This window comes from Columba livia, chromosome 2 (genome assembly GCF_036013475.1).
Source record: "Columba livia isolate bColLiv1 breed racing homer chromosome 2, bColLiv1.pat.W.v2, whole genome shotgun sequence".
Taxonomy (NCBI): Eukaryota; Metazoa; Chordata; class Aves; order Columbiformes; family Columbidae; genus Columba; species Columba livia.
Genome location: NC_088603.1, coordinates 11367290 through 11388585, shown reverse-complemented (window position 1 = coordinate 11388585; position 21296 = coordinate 11367290). Strand labels below are relative to the sequence as shown.

Here is a 21296-nt window from a genome sequence, read left to right as displayed (position 1 = left end):
TGTGATACATAAATTTGCTCTTGTGTGGTGAAAACAAGGCATTTGTAAGTCAAAGGCCAGTGGTAAACTCCAAACCAAAGCAGTATGTTATTATACATTTCAAGTATTGTGGATATAAAAATTGCTGTAAGAAAGATGAGGTGAAGTTGCTTATGAATAAAAATTGCAAGATTAAGTTAGAATAATTGTGATTACTGTTCTTTATCCTAACATCGGACTCTTCAGTTTTCTCCTATTGAAGTTGTCCCACACTGTATGAACATTAGTTCACATAAATTAGATTAAGGAGTAGAATCATGAGTTGCCTCCATCTCATCTGTGTGACTTCATCTGGGAAGAGAGTCAACTTCTTCTCCCAGTTCTAGCTGAAAAATCCTTTCTGAAATTAATAGATGTTCAAAATTCCTTTCCAACCACATTTGCACATCACCTGTGCATTCCTCGGACTACATTTTTTCAGTGATTGGTTCAGAGTCAGATTCAGCATGCATCTTTATTTCCTTGTTCTTTAACCTACCACATAATTTGGCCTTTAAAGTTCATTACCAACTCTACCAACATTTGCTGTATCAGTAAGTCATCATCATAATATCTAACAACTTTTATAACTCTACAGTAGATCATTTGATATTACCTTCTCAGAAAAGCTTAAACAGGAGGTTAGAACAACTCTCACTTAAATTACTTTTCTATCAAATTACTTTACCAATGAATTATCTTCTTTATAGAGTGAGCTGAAGGACTCCTTCTGGAATACTTTACATAAAGCAGTGAAATATTTCAGGCTTTTGCAGATGTAACATAAATAGCTGTTATACCAAAGCAAAAGCCTCTCATCACAACTTGCAATTACTTTTCTTTTTTCTTTAGTGCAAAGGCAACTCAGAGCAAGAGTAAAAGCCAAAGTAATATGAATGAAGAGCATGGTGGAGGAAATGGCTGGATTGCTTTAACAGGAGGACTGGGAAGTACAGCATGTGAACAGAGAGTGCCAAAGTTCGGTTGTTTAAAGGTTCATTGATGAGGAAACTTTTGAATCTTTCTGATTTAAACTCTCAAATTTTGCTTTGCAGGAAATATTAGCAAAAATTGTACAAGTAAGGGATGGTCAGATATTTTTCCTGACATCTTAAGCACTTGTGGATATAATGACTATGAAGATGATTATAAGGTAGGAAAAATACCTTTTCTGTTCATTTACATGCGGGTGTTCAACACAACTGTCAGACATATTCTTCTAATAATAATTCCAGTTTTAGTCTATCATCAGAATTAATGGAAATCTGTAGTAATTTTTGGTAGCATAGATTGGCATATGCTTGGATTGCAAATGTCATATAAGATAGAATCAGAAATGTAGAATTAAGTAACTGTTTGAAACTCAAGGCTATAAATCTGTATTTCTAATATTGCAGTGTTACTGGGCTTATGCATAGTATGTTTTTCATCATGTTATTTCTAGAAGTTTCTGTTATAACAAAGCCTAATACTGTCATAATCTGTTAATAATATATGAAATACTTGATTGCTGGTATGTGTTTAAGTTATAAGTAAAATAGGGTGAATTGATGTCACTTGAATTATTGCAAATTTATATTGGACTTTAAAATGTGTTAGGAATTAGAAGTGGTTCAAAAGCTATCAAAGAATCTTAAATAGACTATAAATGGGAAAACCAAATTTGTTCACTTGGTGGGTCCTATTTCTCATTCTTTTTCTTGAGGGAAGTAGTTTTTCCATCATGTTTTACCTATTTTCTATTTGTTTTTCTGCTGAGGCTAAGAGACCAAGATTTTATTTACAAGGATGAGCACATAATGTCAGTAAAACTCTTGTTATCATGAACAGAAGTCTTGTCATGAATAAAGATACTTGGCTGGTTGTGTTTTCCTGGATTTTTGTATGTGTGGAATGGCTCTAGCAGACCTGCTGTGTCTGGTTTGCAGAGATGTGCTGACATTCCAGCTAAGACATGCAGTTCTTGCCATCTCTTTCTGTATTTAAAAGCCCAACCCAGCTATTACTGTAGTCGAAAACAGATAATAAAGAAAATGGATGGAGTATGTTGTTTTCCCAACTTTTCTGAAGACACATTCTGAAACATTGGTATCACCTGACAGCTTGGGGATGCACACACTTTACTGCTAAAACCAGCCATTTTAAAACACTGTCATTCAACCCAGACATTGTCATGTGGAGTGAAAATGGGTCAAAATGTAAAAATTTGAATTAACAAAAGATAACATTTGAAGTAGTGAGAAGTATTTAATTAGCAGTAGTATATGAGTATAATAGAAAGGCAGTTCTTGTTTGACATATTCATTAGTAATCTCAAGAAGAATGAAATGCAAGTTGCAGGAATGAACCTAGAGGAACTGGAAATAGGGACAGTACCAACACTTACAAAAGCCTGGAAAAGAGCAAATAATAATCCAGTAAGGATGAAAATCAAAAGACAGATGTGGAAAACAGATACTGAAAAAATATTGATTTATAATTATTAATTATTAACAAACGTACGATAGATAGATAGATAGAATATCATAGTTTTCTAACACAGATTGTGTACATAAATGCACAGTACACTGCAGGGAAGCAAAGTGGAAATGCAAGCGCTGATTGCATTTCATCAGTGTGGCCCAAGGGCCCTTTTCCTTTTTTTCTCAAGTACCAGTGTCATTGCTCAGGGAATATTCTTTCCCTGAAGATCACAAACTTGTTATTTCATGTTATTTCTCTACTAAATCTAAAGTTGATGAGTCAAAAAGTGGATACAATAGTGCTGGCTTGTCAGAAGATAACCTGTTCCTGTGCAAATATTATATTTTTGGTAGCTAAAGAAAGGACAAAAAGAATAAAATACGAAAAGGGAAACAGGAAAGTGTATGTTTAAATCCACATCTTCATGTGAGATACTATAAAAAGTACAAGTATCATGCAGTTGTGAGATTTCAGGGGGCATTTAAGGTTGTGCATCAGTTAACTGTTATGCAGAAATATGAAATATGTTTTCTGGAATTGCATCTTAGTGCTCCTCAAAACAAAAAATCTTTACTCAACATGGATCAGTATATTTTTTTTTGACCTAGAATTTCAACAAAAAGAACTGAAAATTAAATCCTAAGTATTTGTATACAAAATCTGAAGTATTATTGACACAAAATATTTTGGGCACAAAATATTTTAGTCATCTATAATATGACAATATGCTTTGTGGGAGATGTGTGAGGTTGCCCTCAAGTTAGAGTAACTAAGGGCATCATACTTAGTGAAGGTGGCAAAATACTTTTCTTATGGTAAGTCTTAAATTTTCTTCTATATGTTTTCTCTGAAGACAATGGTAAAGGAATAGGTAGAAACTGTCTTTGGTGTCAGTTTGGTGCCTGCATCTTCACTGCTGAATGAATCTTCATTGTAGATCAAATGAATTTTTCTTTTCCTGTCTTTTAGGATGTAGACTTCTGTCTTTATTTCAAAGGAGACTTATTTCTATACATATTTTATATTTATTTTTATATATGTGCATATGCACAGACGTATGTACCTCTCCAGATATGCATCTATTTGGGGCAGTTTTGAATATTCTAAGGAATGTTTAAATGATAGAGATTGGTGAGCAATTATTGAACAGGCGATGCGTTAATAGGTACCAAATTTTTATGCTGAAATGCACTGAAATGAGAATGTTTATTTAAAAATACCATAAGTATGTTATCTATTATTTCTCTGCCAAGTTCACTGATACTGTTCAGGGTATGAAAGAACTTGTCTGCTTCCATGGTTTGCATTGATTTTACGCAGAGTCAAAACATTCAATTTTTATTCTGTGTCAAATGGATATATTAGAAGGTTCTATAAAAATAAACAATCTGCTTAACACTTTGAAATTAACTCTAAGTTCCTGATACAGCACTCTTAAATAGGATATTTTATTTTATGTTAGATCTCCTGTTAGTATTCTCTAAAGCTCCTGTCTGTAATTATAGCGGACCAATTTGACAAGTGTGACAGTGTCTGTACAAACTTATCTGTATGCTGTTATCACATCAAACTGTAGATCTAAATCTTTATTATTAACATATACTTGCAGTCTCTTTCCTATAACTAAACAAGTTACTGCTAACCTTCAGGGTCAAGTTTTAGACTCATCAAATGAGTGTCTTTTTCTTTTTCTTTTATATTTCTGTTGAGGTCGTGGCAGCACAATAGGAAAATGAGTAGGTTGATTTGACCACGCTAGAAATGCAGGCCAACCTGTGTTAACCCAATCCAAGCCTCACCTCAGTCTTTCCTTTTGTGTGGACATATCCTGACATCTTCCATCTAGACTGAACAAGCTAGAGATGTGTCCTAGCTGTCCTCAGAGGGTATTAGACTCTCCGTCAACATTATCAATATATGTCAGCACTATTAATATCTGCCAAGATGCCTGGTGAATGTAAAGGTTTGAAACATGTCCACTTAATGACTGGTTTGGTTAATACATTATTGTATAATCTTAGCGTGAACTGGCCCGAGGTTTATTCGATCACACAAAAAACAATATACACAAGTTATAGGCTGTGTGATTTGAATGCATAGGTCATACAAAGGCAAATTAATGGAGAGAAAGATCCTCAGGGCTGTTAAATGTGCAGCTTGTACATAAGTAGACACATCATCTATGGAAGAAGTGTCCCCATATTTGGCTGGTTCCCTGAAGCATCCCTCTTAGTTTGGTAGTGATCAATTAGATTTTTGGTTAAAGTAATAAAGAAATGTGGGTTTTTCTTTTATGTTAAGGATGATGTCTGGTCAATAGTAAAACTCCTTTGGACAAAGATTCAAGCCCTAAACTGTCTTCAGAGCATTTTGTCCTCCAGCACTGACTTACCCTGTCACCCCTAGAGGTCCTTCCAAACCAAGGCTGAGGCTGGAATATCCACTGGTAACTGTCAGCCTTGCTTAGGAAGCTTCTGCAATATGTCTGTTCTGTAAATAAACAGGAAGCTTCTGTCTCCTGAACCTAGTAAAAATAACATGAAACAAACTTTGAAGGAAACATTAGCAGAAAAATGTGTCTGTTCTAAGAAAATGAAACACAAGTGTTTGCAAGAATAGCTTTCACAAAAAAAGAGTATTCAGGATAACACTAATTACACAAATTTGTACTAATACAATTTATTTTTATATGTGTGGGTTTTCCGTAGTCTTTTAAAAACTGTTAACATTAGGTAGCCATGAGAAAAAGAGGAAACATTTTAAGATTAGGTATTTATATACTAGAAAGCAGTTACAGATTCTGGAAATGTTTCCATAGAGCTGTTCTGAAATTCATAAGCCACTGATTTTTGCTGTGCCTACCTACCTATTGAGTTTAGTTTAGCGACCATAATTTGAATATGCTCCTCAAAGCTTTAAAAGTAAATTGTTGGATTTCAGTTTTGGAATCAGCGTTGCTCAGATAATCCTGTGAATATTTTGCAGAGGCCAGCTGTTCTTACTACTGTTGCAAAAGTACTATTTTTGTTAGACATGCAGAAAATTTCATCGCATTTCAATTTCGTAATGACATTTCAGTTTCGTATGCATGACTCTAATCAGATACATAAATCTAAGCAGGTTTTGGTATTTATCCTGTATTAAAATATTTTTAAAATATAATTCAGTTTAAAATTCTGTTTTGAACAATCCACACCTGCTTTGCACTCATATTGCTCCTGCCAATCTTGTGATTTTTTTATTAAGTTCAGACATTTAGGCTGAAGTAATTTCCAGGTTTTCAACTACCACAACACAATGCAGAATTTAATTATTTGTCTTTATGAAGGTCATGTGTATATCTAATCAACATTTTATTTCAGGACACCATTTGCCAATTTTTTCGTTGAATCACTAATAGTGATAGAGGTCTTACATGCAAATTAAGACATTTCTATTTACGGTCATATAGGAAATTTAAATCTGAGTCTGATAAAGTGCTTCATGCTAATCATCTAAAATTTTGATTGCTTTTGAAAATGATAACACCTGAATTTAAATAATTATATTTTTTAATATAATGGATTAAAAATGTAGTAGTGTTTACTTGGCTTTGCAATAGTGTGAGAAGCAGGGTTAATTTTTGATCAGTAGAAAATTTAAAAACATTCAGGATTTCTGACCCTCATAATACTAGACCATTAACATTATCTGAAAGAAGGAAATAGGCTCATTAGCCACAATTTCAAGTGCAGCATAGAGAATAATTAAAAATCTGTGTTACATGATAAAATAATTTCAATTGTGCAATTAGTTCTTATTTGCTTTTACTTAGTTTGAACCAAATGACCATGGTCAGTATTAAGATAACGTCGAAGTACGCTTGGCTGAGTAGCTTCAGTCCTGACTTACACCTCCTTGTAGCTGTCCCGTGTTCACCCAGCAGCAGTGTCCTGCTGACACTGACAGCTGTTGCGCTGGACTAGAAGTACACCAGATTCTTATTTTGATTTTAGTCAGACTATTTGTTGTAGGGGTCATGCATGTGTACAGAGTGCCAGAAACATTATTTTAAATAATGTAGTTTGGTTTTTTTTATCTGGATGAAGACAACCTCTTCTGTTCTCCCTGGTGGGTTGGAGTGACAGGAGTCATCTTACATCCCAGCTGCCCGACAGCTACTGTCAAGCTCAGACTGCGTAGCTAGAGGCTGAATTAGAGGCGCAGTAACATCAGTGTGGCTGGACAACCGAGGCTTAGTTAGAAAGTTCATGCAGCGTCCCACCTTTTTTTTCTTTCATTTAAGAATTCTGGGAATCATACAAGACAGGTTCAATTTCAAAAGATTCTGTCAGTGGAGTTTTTCTGAAATAAAATCTAGGCAGATTTTTCAAGATGATACGGAATGATAAAAATAACCAAAACAAGTCCAAGTTTTTTGTTGAGCATGTTTCAGTTGACTCAGTGCTGTTTGAACCACAGCTACTTTCTTTATACCAAAGTACAAAACACTTTCTTATTATATAGTCCGATGGCTGAAAAATACTTAATGTTCTCAATACGGTAATATCAACACCTGCCATACAAGTCTGTTTATAGATGGAAACAATTTTGGTGAGTTTATGCAGTTGAATTCAATTTATGCATCTACATCCACAGTTGGAGTTATTAGACAGTAGTCCAGCTCCCAACATGAATAACGGTGTTTTATGATGCCTTCAGAAATCAACAAGGTGAAGGGCCTTTCAAGTTTCAATTCTATGAACATAGTGCATATGGCTGGTGTAGTTCCATCTACTTCAAGAGGTGCCATATGGCTTATATATAGAAGACATGATTCTTGCCTCCTGTATTTCTTGCCAGTGCTAAAGAATTGGCCACTAGATGCTTTCTAAGGGCTGAGATCATCTCAGCTGAAAGTTGATAGTAACTGAAGAGTGAGAGAACTGGGGTAAGGATGCCTCTAGTGGGGATCCTTTATTGCCTTCAGGGGATTTCTGGACCATTCACCATTCCCTTTAGCAGATGCATTTACTACTGACTTTGGGAATTTACTCCTTACACGTAAAAATAATCTCACAAATGCTGTTAGGTATTTTTTTGTTGAATTTGGAGACTGCCTGCAAATCCATTTAAGCTATTTTTCTCCTCTTTGAATGTTTATGAACATTTTTCTTGAATAACATCCTTCATTTTTTTCTTCATATGTTATTCCTTTTGTCTGTTTATTTGATGCCTTTGCAAACTGACAGCCTCCAAAGTTGGTTAACTTGGCAGCATGATGGCAGATCATAGTCTAGCCAGACCAGTTAAGAGCAGACCTGAAAGGCACAATTTGTCCACTTAACCATAAGCACTGAGGGGTTATGAATTAGATTTAAACTCTCCAGGACGTTGTGGAGGCATTACTACAGACAGGTCAGTCGAGAGCTTTGTGCAATACACTTTGGTAAAAACAGCAGATAGTGCTTTATTCATAAGGGCAGGAGTCCATCAGGCAAAAAATACCTTTCAATTATATTGTTCTCTTTCCCTCTACCTATTTAAGTTTAGATTCACACCTCATGAAATAGACAGTACAAGTCAAAAGACAAGTTACACAGTGAGGTATTAAGAGGAGGCATAGCTTGAAGACATTGATTGTGAGATAAAAAACGTGTTAGAGAAGGGCTTTTAACTCTTAATACTTCTATCAGAACTTTTTCTCAAACAAATACAACATAGGGATGCTATTAAAAAACCAACAAATTCGAAACTAACATCTCAGTTTTCTTTAACATATTATAAAATCATTCCACAGCACTGTCTTCTGCAAGACACCATTTAAGAGAAAAGCACAGGATATTTTGACCAAAAATAGCATTTGCATTTTGCAGCAGCCAGAACTGTAGCGGTGCTCACCATGTGCTCTGTGCTCATTTTAGATCTGGTGAGATGACAGTGACAACTCCTTTTGACCAGGGTCTTGCTTTGAACAAATGTAAATTACAATAGAAGAAATGAACTAAAAAGACTAAGGCTCAAATTCTGGCTACTCAGAAACAGAAGTCCCTTTGTCTATGTGGTTTTAAAGTAAGCTGCATTGACAAACACTGTATTTAATTTTGTTTAAAATAGGTTTACTTATCTTAATTTCTAACTGACTTATAAAGAATACATCATCTGTGTGTGTACATAGCTGTACATACACATTAAAGACCCTCTTTATTGTGGGAATGTTGCAACATAAGATTGAAATCCATGATTTTGATATATATCTGTGGGAAAACAGTATTTTAAGTGTAACTTAATCAGTAGCTTCTGACACCTGACCTTTTAGTGAATTACCCTTCAAAAATGCCTCCTCCCTCACTTCCCTGTAATCTCTCTGTACCAAGCACCGCTGGTTTATTTTTCATTAGTCTTTATAACTTTGAGATACAACATCATCGTGTTACGTGCTGGCATCACCAGGACCATCTGCAGTTACCAGTAGTAGTGTGATGGCTGCTGATGTAAGGACACGTCACAAAACTGAGATTTTTGAACACTAAGCAGAAAATATATACTTTTGCATAACTAGGATTACAAGTCAGATGAATTTCATCTGATGAGATTTTACAAAGTACTCATCTGCATTTCATCCAGACAGCCTATGGCTTCTCTAGAGTCAAAGGAGATCTGGTCTTTGGAGCCTGGATGGAAATCACATCATCCACATTTCTTCAAATTACTACAACCACAATGAAGCACACTAATTGTAGTGTAGAAGAGTCTGTTCTTCTCCATTGCCTCCCCCACCTTTTGGGAGACAATGACTAATTCTGTTGAGTTGCCTGCCTTTTATAAAGATTATATCCCACTGTTACATATATTAAGCTAAATGAGTCTTACCTTCTTCATTTCCCTTAGTCACCAGTAGTTATTTGAAAGCTTTTAAAATAATGTTATATTTTTCCTTTGTGACATTATTACTGAGAAAAAAAACCCTTGTGGTATCAGAAATCCCATGAGAGTCGGACCTCAGTTGAAAAAGTTCAAAATAAAAGCAAAAACAAATGCCAGACTTCTAACGTTGGCCTTCAAATCAAGATGGAAAAAGAAGAATAAGGGAAAAAATCTTAATGAAGAAAGAACCCAAAGTTTCATGTTGCTTTTACTGCCCAATGGAAAGCTGACCAAATCACTGGAGAAACTCCTGGGGCAGGGTCATGTTGTTTGACTTCAGGCATCTGTCATCTGCATCTGCACTAGTCTCCCTAGGTTCCATTCATATTTAATGGAGAAAAAGAAGGTGTTTTTACCTCACTCTCCTTCTAAATTACTTTAGATGCCTGTTTTAGGATGACATTAATAAGCACTCTGCTGCTCCTAGTCATTGGTTACAAAGAGATTCTTGAGATTCAGCTCAGATGACCTCATCCCTGCAAAATTCGGTGGCTATTAGTGCATCTGTTTCTTTATTGTACTGTCCTGCACTTTTTTCTAACTTGTTTTGAGGAAATAAACAGGGACTCTGCATTCCTGGACATGGAAAAGGAATGCAAAATTGCTTATCCTAAAATCGCCTTTATAGATATCTCAAAAAATTTATCCTACAAAAAGTCAAAAACATACTCACTTGAATTACATAAACCAGATGAATTTCAGTGTTGTTACTCAGTGTAATGGATTCCAAGAAAAGGGGAAGTAAAAGATACTTGAGTTCAAATGCTCTTGACATGAAGCAATGCGGAACATATAAGCAGAATCAAAGCTTTCCCATGGGAACACTGGTCTGACTGCAATTTCCCAATAATTACTTTGGTCCAGAGTAATTCCTATCAAAATCTTGATGCATGCCATCTAATGACTATAGTGACCATGTATTCCTAGAGTCTGTAAATCAGTTGATTTTGTGTTCTTAATTTATGAAAGTATAATGGGTGCTGTGTCTATGCCAGGAATGGGAAGATGAAAAGAATGTATGAGCAGTTTATTTCATTCTGAAATGATGATGGGAGAAGTGTGAAAAAAATGAGCAAAGGCGATGCAGACTAAACATAGATAGAAATCTGAAATACTTAGCACCAAACAATTTGCATATTTCCTGAACGAAAACTTCCTAGGCAAGACAAAAATTAAGGAGAATATAAAATCTCTGTCTGGGTCTGGCATGCTTGGACCTTTTAAAGGATTATTACCGTAATAAAAATATAATACATAGATGAGAGAATTATATAATAGCACAAGTGGTGACTGTTTTATAAGCAGTGAACTTCTTGAATAGCAAATAATTGCATCAGAAGAAGTGATCAGAAGACAAGAGATTTGTTCTTACCCCTTCAGAGTAGAAGCCGAATGCAAAACATTTCACTCACCATATGCATCAGGTTTTCTTAGCTGGTGGGCACTGACTCGGCCATGGCCAGAGCATCAGAGCAGGTGCTGGAACAAATTTTTATGATGTCTCAGTCATGGCTGTGCCAACACAGTCAACCACATCAAGTTCTTCCCAGTCATTTGCATTCAGATGCTTACCATGTATTTTGAAACCTGGAAGGCTGAAATTTAACTTGCAAATCAAAATTCCTGAAGTCAGATATTTAGTTGAGTTGTAGTTGTCTAAGCAGTAGTGTGTGGAAATGGGGCTTGATGTGATTGCCTGAACACAGGTATCTAGTGCCAGGTGACCCGCCACTGCCATTCCAGCAAACAGGTCCCTTGTCACATCTGCCGTGCAGCTGTCTTGGGTACCCCAGGGGCATCCCAGGTAGTACCAGATGACTCCAGTTAGGCAAGTAGGTCCAGTTTGTTCATAGTGCCAGGGGAACTTGCGTTGACCAAACAGTGATGTCTGCTTAAGGGTGAATGAATGTCTCTCCTGACTGCGTTTTCTCATGTCTTGATTCAGTGATCAGTATCTCTGGCTGTGTAAGGAGGGGACCTATATGTCTGTTGGGCAAACCTTTAGGTAATTGAAAATGTTGCAAGTGGGATCTTGGAAGATGAGAACAGATGTCTATCCTTTCCTACGTGGTAACAAATTGTCATCCATGATAGCCAGCAAAGCTGTTCTTATCTCAAGGATTGATCTGAAATCAGCTAGTGCTACATCTGATGTGTTCATGCCAGTGTAGTGAGTTTGTATCTTCACTGTATTTAGTCTGGCCAGCCAAAAAAAAAAGGCAATTTGATAACGGGGTTTTATTGCTTAGATATTTTATCGCTATTTCATTTTCCATTACATATTTCAAAGGAGAATTAATATCAATGAGGTATTCTATACTGATGAGCAGAATGCACACTCTAGACTTAGTGTGATTTAAGACATTTCAGACATTAAATGTAAAGGAGCTGATACAGCTTAACTGAATCATTATATGTGATAGTAAGATGTGTAGTATGCAATAGGGTAAAACTTTATGTTTTACCATTTTAACCACTGAGAGACACCACTTTTTTTTTTAAAAAAAAAAAGACAAGTTTTTTTGTTAGAATTTTAATTTAGGAACTTCCTTGTGGTCTTTCCAATGGCACTGGAAACTCCATTAAGTCCATATTTTCCTTCTTTATCTCTGCAGTAAATGAATCTGATATAAAGCAAGCAAAACAGGAAAATGCCAGAGCTGCTGTCAAAAAGGCCGTCACAGCTTACTTCTCTAATTAAAAAGAAACTCTATTTCCTGTGATAGCTCATACACCCCTTTTAGCTCCTAACAAGCAGGAGAGTCCCTATGAATACAATTAAGATTTATGACAGTTATGTTTTTTCATTTTTCACCTTTAACCATATCTACAATAGTGCAGTTTCAAGATTCTGCATTTCATTTCACATTTCATTTAGACTTTTACGTATCTGTATAATATTTTCTAAGTGAATGTCCAGCTAATTTCATCATGAATTAGGATTGCTAAAATATATATTATCTGATTTGCTTTTCCTTTTGCTATCTTAGTTTATTTAAAAGTATTGCTTCCTTGCTACTTTTTACAAACATTGTTCAGGAAGCTGAGTAATATACCCATGTGCACTAAATATTGAAATTCTGTCTGTTATGCACAGCACATTCTGTGCTGCTATTAAAAACTCTAAGTTCATAACATAGTAAAAAACTTTACAATTTAAATATTTTATCCAGCTTCAGTGGAAAATAATGTCAGTCTAATTACTTTGTTGCAGACAAAAATGAAGCAGCTTAATTCTGAGTGTATTTAGCATTATTTTCCTTGATGTTGTCATTCAAAATAGGATTTAATGTAATATGTAGCTGGTAAATTTACAGATAACTGCAGTTAATCAGCAGACTGTGCACTTCAGTCTGCTTTCCTTCTGTTCAAAAATTTCCTTTCCAAGTTTTAGCAAATAACTTTACTAAAGAGAGAAAGGGTTGTTTGGGTCACAATTTAATAAAGTGTTTGAACATTTAGATTAGGAAATTAATGACTTAAACATGTCTTTAAAATTAAACTCATGTATAAATGCATTAGGGAGTACACTGGAGCAGGAGGACTGAGAGAGACTCTTTTTCAGAGATAATCCATTCTGTCAAACTGTGCCTCATTGTTCCCATTTTGATTGTGTTTATGGAAGTTGAATCTGATATTTTCCTTAACTTCATTGACATTGAATAATCAGCTAAAATTGTAGCAGCTTGTGTGTTTGAGCTCTGAGTTTCCAAGGCTGAATTTTCTACTCAGATCAATTGCAAAAATATGTTGGGATAAAGTTTTAACATTCTTTTACTGTAGAGCTAAGAGTGAAAATAATGCTTTTTATTTAGCTGTCAGATTTGTTTAGTGGAAAGCGGTATCATTTCACAGTCAATTTTACATACCAGTAAGTGATTTCTGCTTATATGTTTTTCTGTGCAGGTCAACTTCTATGTGAGGGTGAAGGCAATTTATACCCTTGGACACAGCGTATCTCTGATTGCTCTTACAACAGGAAGTATAATTCTTTGCCTCTTCAGGTATGTATTTTCATGAGGAAATATGAACAATGAGAGAAGATGTTTTAACTGTTGTTTGATTGCTCAGATGTTTAAGAAATGCATCAGCTTTACATTTTTCTCAATTAAATTGCGACAATAATGTAATGTAATTTTTGAGTTTGTCATACTAAAAAATTTCAAAGCACTTCACAAATTTACAAACATTACAGCCCATGTAAGAAAGAATAGTCACTTAGGAATATACATAAAGCATTTTCTATTTGATTTTTAAAATCAACACCTTGAATTGCTCTTGAAAATTAGTAGGATGCTGGTCTGAACTTTGGTTGAGTGAGCAACCAGATTTTGCAGAAGCTTCTGAGTCGTCTCCAGGGGCACTGTAATCAAAGGTAATTGTTAATTTGTCCAAGGGGAGTTGTACAGGAATGGATAATTGTGCTGAAGGATAGTGCTGGGTGTGCAATGTTTTTGTTAGTCAGTGTTAGGAGAAGCAGTACTGCCTGTTGGTTTTGCCTAATTTCTGGAAGCTTTCTGAGTCTGAAAGCAACCTCTGTCTGGGAAGAGAGACTGCAACATGGTATTCTTGGTATCATAGCTTTTCTCAGTCTCTCCACATTCATGCCTTTATGTATCACTTCTGCATCTCTAAAAGAACAGCCTTTATATTCTTCGTTATATACTTCACACAACTTGTCTGTTCCACTCTGCACCATGAAAAACAAGAAAATACATTGCTCACATTTGATAGAAAAGAAGTACATGTAGTAAGTAGAGGACAGCATGTTGTTGATCAGAGCCTCATTCCTCTGATGAACTATTCCTATGGCAAGTCCTGTAAACCTTTCAATCTGACGTCAAATTTTCTCAATATTTAAATATTCAGAGACTATTCAGAGTAGATACATAACCCATAATTGCATTTTGGAATATCTTTGAAAACGATACAGTCGAGTCACTCATGGTTATCTTCTTTCTACCAACAAAGACCACAGGCAGATCGTGCATTTTCAAAACTGCTAAAACCTAATAATGCATTTTAGACTGTGTGTTGTAGACATCTGAATGTTGTCCATCACCAGAAGTCAGTTATAACAAACAGATCAAGAATTTCAGAGGTGTACTCAAAATCTTCACTTTAAATATCCAAATCGAGAACTCTTCGATCTCTCTGTTGAGTCAGTGGAAAGACCCAGGCTTTTTTTTGGGGGGGGAACATATGGTCTTCTAAGTCTCCCCCTAAAGAAGCCTGTTCCTCTGTTAGTGACAGTGTAGGGGCTTCCTAACATAGTGAGGTAAAAACACCCTGTTCAATATTTAGATTCCCAAGCACGTAGCAACCAGCCAGTTATTATGGAAGGCTGCAACTGAAGCAATTGTAAATTATCAATAATAAAAGTGGATGCAAATGGCTATGTGTGTACGTTTGTCTCTCAGACATGTTGTAGGGCACCCTGTACATTATGGTCATTTTTAAGGACAGAGTTTGGAAAATAAGAATATTTCTGTAAGTTTTACATTATTGCTACTCAAGTGGTAACACCTCTGATCCAAGTAACCTCTGATCCTGATCCCTGAAAGGTCTCAGGGTTCTTTATAGAGAATGTCAACATACTGTTTATAAAGATCAGTCACTCACTCCTGAAACACATTCAACTTTCGCCTTGCTGTGTTTAAAAAGGAGAACAAAGAACAACTCTTCTAAGTGGAACCATCTGAAGGAAATTTGGTAGTTAAATGGTGAGTGAAAAATCAGAAGTTATTAACTCAGTAGGGTTGTAAAAATCCTGACTTCATCTAGCAGGATTAGAATTTGAACTCTGGACATTAGTAAGACAAGAGATTATTGAAATTGTGCATTGCTGGATTTGTATATGTATGCTTCAAATTATACTGCATTTAATCCTGAATATGTGCAGTATATGTAATGAAAAAAAAAAAAAAGGCAACCATGGAATAATGTGGAGTTTAATTTAATTGTAGGTAATGTGTTCATGACAAGGAAGTGGAAATTCTCTTTTAAGTATTATGGCTTGACTTCTGTAGTCCGTTATGTATTGTTTTGTACTGTGGCAGAACAGATCCAGCCCCTGGGCTTTGCAGTTGTTCACAGGATCAGCAGAAGCACATGAAAGGCAGAACTGTTGAGTGGGGAAAGGAGAGTTGCTTCTGAAAGGTTCCATGCAGTTGCAGTATTCTGTTTTGCATTTCTTGCAAAGAACTGGACTTGATTTTAATCTTTACAGAAACATTATATGGGTTCCCATTATTAATATCTGTAAAGGGCACATTCAGAGGCATTGTAAAAGGAAAGGATCTGGCTAATCTTTTAATCTCAAAACAAAGACATAAAATGTGAATATCTGTAAATACAAAGCCAGACTAAGCTGACAGCGTTTTTCAAGTGGTGCCATTCCCCACATAATACTCTATGTATTTAGTATAATTAAAGCTAATTTTTAACCTTCCAGCACAATATTTTCCTGTTGGAGTTTCCCAATTTTTCAGGCACATTCGTGCTTCTGCAAACTTAATTTATAAACAGCAAAGGTAATAATTTTGATTATTTCAAAAGAAGTTTCTTTATGCCTTCTTAGAATGCAAATTTCTATTTCTTCATTTTGAATGTCTGAGTTTTAATATAATATATCATAAAGTTTTAGAAAAGTGGAAATCCAAATTATTGAAAATGGAAATATTATTTTTCAGATATTTTTTGAAAGGTTAGTTTGTTCCAACACAGAATGAAAATAAATTGTAGAACAGCATATTTCTGCAGGACACTGACGTTCTATATCTTACTATCAATCTTCTTATACTTCCTTCAGGGTCACTCCTGTATAACAAAACCTTCTAAAAAAATGTCAGCTTCTCTGATTTATGTTTCTTACCAAGGAGAAAAATATGAATCTCCATCATTTCTTTAAGATGTGCTCTCGTGTGTCAACTGTCAGTAAACATTCCTCACATGGTAGTTTTGTACCACGAGGCACTATATCAAAGGAACAAACATGACAGCTTCTATTCCATTGTTACAGAACAGCATTTCTTTGTTATTCTGATTCAACATACATACCCAAAATAAAAATACTTTCTTGCCCACTACCTCATATATACACAATATTTCTTATTTCAGCTACTAAATGTGATGAAGAATTCATAATCTAAATCAGTTACTCAAGAAAAAGATTTTCCTCCCATTTGCAGCTTGCATGTATCTTTGATTTCTATAGGAACATATGATGCAGTGCAAAGTAATAGCAGTATTTCAGTTTTCTCAGAACCTGTTTCAGCATGGCCACAGAACTTGCTGGAGTTTTGACAACTGCTTGAAGTTCAGCCTGGTATTAAGTCCTTTGCCAAACTGGATGCTAGTAAGATATATCAGTTATGTATTTCCCTATGCTCACTGTAACTGTCCTTGCTCTAGTAGTTTTAGAACAGATTATTTAGTGTTCTTCAGTAAAAGTCAAAACACGAGGACTACTTGGAAGCTACCTCTGGGTACTGCCATAACATCCTATTGCATCTTCATTCTTTCATCGCTCACACTTGCTAAAATGTCCTGGCTTCTGGCTTATTTCCAGGTGCAGTTCAAGGTGCTGGTTTTGACCAAATAATCCTCTTAGCAGTTTGATTTCTGGCGATTTGCTATTAAAAATTATGTTAAATGGAAAGACCTTCAAGGGAATGTCTTTTAAGTGGAAAGCCTTCAACTTACAACTTCCCATGAGCACTCCTTCACTTCCATGGAGTATTTAATTTGTCATTTGTTTGCCAGGTTTCCACATGGCTGAAGGACTGAAAAAGCGGGGGTTATGTACCACTGGATAGAAAGGATAGGCAATCAAGTGTTTGAATGCATTTTTTAATTGTTCCTGCATAAACTCACATTACAGGATGAAAAGCCATTATAAACCAAAATGCAGGAGTTAAATCAAAAAATTAAACCAGAAAATAATAGGTGAGAGCATGTCTGAAATACATCCAGGATAATCAAAGTTTTGTTTGCAAGACAAACACTAGGATGAGTGCACACACAGACAGATGTCATAAGCTACGTTTATTGTCAGCTTATGTTAAAGTGTGAGAGAAATACCACTTGGATCTTCTGGTATGTGATACTGAAAAGGAGTGAGAGATACTTTATTTGTATGTTTTGGACAGCCTATAATGATGATGAGGATGTGATTATGATAAAAGCAATGAGCCAGGCAGCACTGAGAGTGTGACAGAGGAGGAAAGGGCAGGCTCTTACTCAAGGTTCATGTTACTAAGAAACGACAGGAGAGTAACAAAAGTCTGTTCAAGAGCTTTCTGTCTCAAAATCTAAAATGCCTGTTTTTAAATCTCTTCTTAGAAAACTTCATTGTACTCGGAACTACATCCATCTGAACCTGTTCCTCTCTTTCATTTTAAGAGCAATCTCTGTTTTAGTCAAGGATGATATTCTCTATTCCAGCTCCAACACAGCTCACTGTCCAGAGGATCAAACCTCATGGGTAATAAACCTCATTTGCTACCTGCTATAACGCTGTTGTGTCATTATATTTTCCTCCCAATCCTTTTAAGTATTTAGGAATATAATGACTAGCAAAATGGTCTATTAGAAGTAGCCAGAGAAAGAATGTTGCAGCACAGGTAAGAGAAGTTAATGTTGTTTTGCACGTCTGTGAAGGGACAACATGTTATCTGCCAAAAGCAATCAAGACCAGCTATAGCTAAGAATAACTGTGGCCAACGTATTAATGAGCTGGGAGAGTTTAAGAGAGGCAGGAGTGTCATCAGCTGGAAATGTTCCTGCAGCTTTAGCAGGGGTCCGTGAATTGGACAAGTATCAATAGAGGGATATAAATGAGTGAGGGAATAAAATATTTTCAGGAGTTGTCCTTATTAACTCCTCTTTACTTTTTGGCTATGACAGAAGTGTTGTCATCTTCATTCTTGGCAAGCTAATATGTTTACTGCATTTTCATACACAGTTGTTAAAAAAAAAAATAATCTCAAGTCTTGCTGTTGAAAGACAGACCACTATATGATATTTCTCGTTCTCTGCCTCTGTTGTTTCAGTCAAAAGTGCTGCAAAACAACCCTAGAGATATTGCTGACTAACTTCTGAATTTAATTTACTACAGTTTAAGTTTGCGAGAAAATATGGACAGAAGATATTTTTATATTGATGAAGTCATATTGTCCCAAAGCTTAAAGTTCTTAGGAATGACTACCAAGCTGTAGGTATGAATTTGTAATCTGGAATATTTCTAATGAAGACAAAGTAGACCCAAAGTAGGGAAAGTAGTTAGTAGGCAGACTGCCAGGAGTAATCAAAAGCTCTTAGGTCCTTGAAATATGAGTCAATGGGCTCCCAAATACTACTTGATTTCTGCAAGTTCTTGTATTCTTCAGTTATTATTGGCTGCAAAACCTCATACTTTCCTATTTGGATATGTCCAGTTTTGTGGACTGTTGAGCAGTTTCTGTTCATCATGGGATGATCTGAGGGTGGCTTCGCAAGGCTGTTCTGTCTTGCACTGGCTGGATGCTGCCTCACATCATGGGGGGTTTGCCCCTTTTATCACGTGTGTGATGTTCCACGGTTCTGCTGCATGCACGGATGTCTAGAAGCACACAATTCAAAATGCAGTGTAACTAGGTCCTGGATCCTGATGACACAGAGCCATCCTTTTGGCAGACTCTTTACTGAGGATACCTTCCCTGTTCAGCGTCTGGAAATACACCTGATACAGGATTAGCTGCAAGTGGAAGAGAAAATATGTTGGTGCAGGGTTCTGGTATGTAATTCAATAATATAGTAAAGGGGAGTATTGGAATTTAAAAGAGATTACAAAAATTTTACACTTTTACTGCTAATCTGGTTGTAAGTCATCATAAGCATAAATGAAATTTCAACTTGAATTTCAAAATGTTTAATTTTCTCTGCATAATTTTCTGGCTAATTACTGGTCTGCAATGGATATCCCTTCAGTGGACACGAAGTCCAGAGGTTAGATTAGTCTTACCAAATGAGATGACTGCACTAAGCAGTTTCTCTGTGCTTCTGTCTTTCTCACTGGACAGTTTGTCTCATCTGCTTTAAGATTTTCTCTGGACATGCCCGTCTCTCTTCATGAGCTGTACAAGGCACTAGCTGGTTAGCAAGTGGCTACCTTTTACCAGAAACCTTGCTTGTAGGCAGCTGAAGTCAGGTGAAGCAAATTCAAGCCTTTGGACACTCATTCAGCTATCTTTATAGGCATGTACATAGGCGTCAATATAGGTGTGTATGTTACTTGGGGTGCACTGACATACCTGAGACACCAGAAGGGGTTGATGGATACACAGAAGTATCTCCAGGAGGTCTATGTCTGTCTGGCTTAGCAGCTGGTGTCTGGGGTTCCTGAGGGCATCTCACTTCATAACAGACACCTATGTTTAGACAGAGGAATCACTCACTAAATGATTAAGTTACCTACTTAGGTATTTGGTGTACTTGGAATTTTAACAGTAATAGTGGAGGTATGAACCATATTTAAAATGGGGAAGGGAGTACAGCAGGCAGAAATGAGAAGTTTTATGTAGTCCATTTTGTTTAGTCTGTTAAATTCACCATACCATCGCATTTCTCGGCTCATTCTCAGCAGAAACAATTTTATGTTCAGTTCTTACATCCGAGATTCCTGATGGGAAGTACCAAAGTAGCAGCAGCCAGTACTGTGGAACATCAGCAGCACAGACATCCAACAATTAATTCTGAAAAGCAGCATGCAGACTACAAATATATTGGGACTTCATTTTATGGCATGTGCTTCTGTGTTTTGTTAATTAAGAAATGCTACAGCATTTTCTAAAAGGAAAATGTAATCTTAAAAAGTCCAGTCAAATTTTTCTTATAAGTCTACTTACAGTCCTCAGCATGTACATTTATATTTTTCACTCTGTTTCCCACTTAGCCTTGAAAAAATCCACAAAGCAGTTTCTTTGTTAATTTTTACAGCTGAGATGTTATTATATTTATTAGCCATGCAGTAGATGATCATTTAATCTAATAGCCATTCATTACGTAGCTGTTGCAAATGTGTGCATTTATTTTTCAATATTTATTTTACAATATTTATGCTATGCAGTTTTCAAAATTTTGGAGTGACTTTGCTATGAGAGCCATCTAAATATTTTTTTTTTTCATAATTAATTGTCTTTTACATATACAGTAACATTTACAATGGCTCAATTTGTTTGACTGAAGAAAAAAAAATTCTACTGGACCTGGGTTACTAGTATGACATGAACAGTTAAGACCTATAGGATTTATCAATAACAGAATAATACAGTATCTTTCCTGCAACAGCTTTGATCCCTGTTTTCACTTTTCAGATGGGGTGCAAGGCTATTTTGGTGTTTTTTCAGTATGGTGTTATGGCAAACTTTTACTGGCTCTTAGTTGAAGGACTTTACCTCCACATCCTTCTTGTGCTAATATTCTCCCCCAACAGACACTTCACGATCTACCTGCTGATTGGATGGGGTAAGAACGTCCATGTCTTCCAATAATATTCTTTGTGCTGTATGTGCGTATTAGTCAGGTTCAATATTTCACACCAAGGCAGTCGTGCCATTTCTGTTGGACGACTCCTCAGACTCTCTGGTTCCTCAGTTCAACTCCAGCTGCTGAACCATGGGCTATTCTGTGCTATTTGACTTTTTAAAAAGCACAATAATATTGTCCATCTGCTTTTAAATATATTATTCTTTTCATTCCCAGAAAGTGCAATGATATTTATATGGAGCACTTAAAAGCTTCCAGTAAAAGGTGGTCATAAAACATTTAGGTATTGCTGGGAAATGAGAATAAGCCAGTGTGTGGGAATGGTTGCTTATGAAATGATTTACACTTTGGTTTTATATTGTAGTCCTTGGAATTGCATTGGG

At 35.9% G+C, this 21296-nt stretch overlaps 1 protein-coding gene across 2 annotated transcripts in view; it reads left to right on the top strand.

Annotated features, from left to right (window-relative positions):
* VIPR2 (vasoactive intestinal peptide receptor 2) overlaps nt 1–21296 on the top strand; it is a 55094-nt gene that overhangs the window by 20475 nt on the left and 13323 nt on the right. For both annotated transcript variants that reach the window (XM_065050482.1, XM_005498558.4), the window contains exons 4-7: nt 1074–1171; nt 13294–13391; nt 17731–17872; nt 20742–20892. In XM_065050482.1, coding sequence (XP_064906554.1) covers nt 1074–1171; nt 13294–13391; nt 17731–17872; nt 20742–20892 — 489 coding nt within the window. The remainder of the gene's footprint in view (nt 1–1073; nt 1172–13293; nt 13392–17730; nt 17873–20741; nt 20893–21296) is intronic.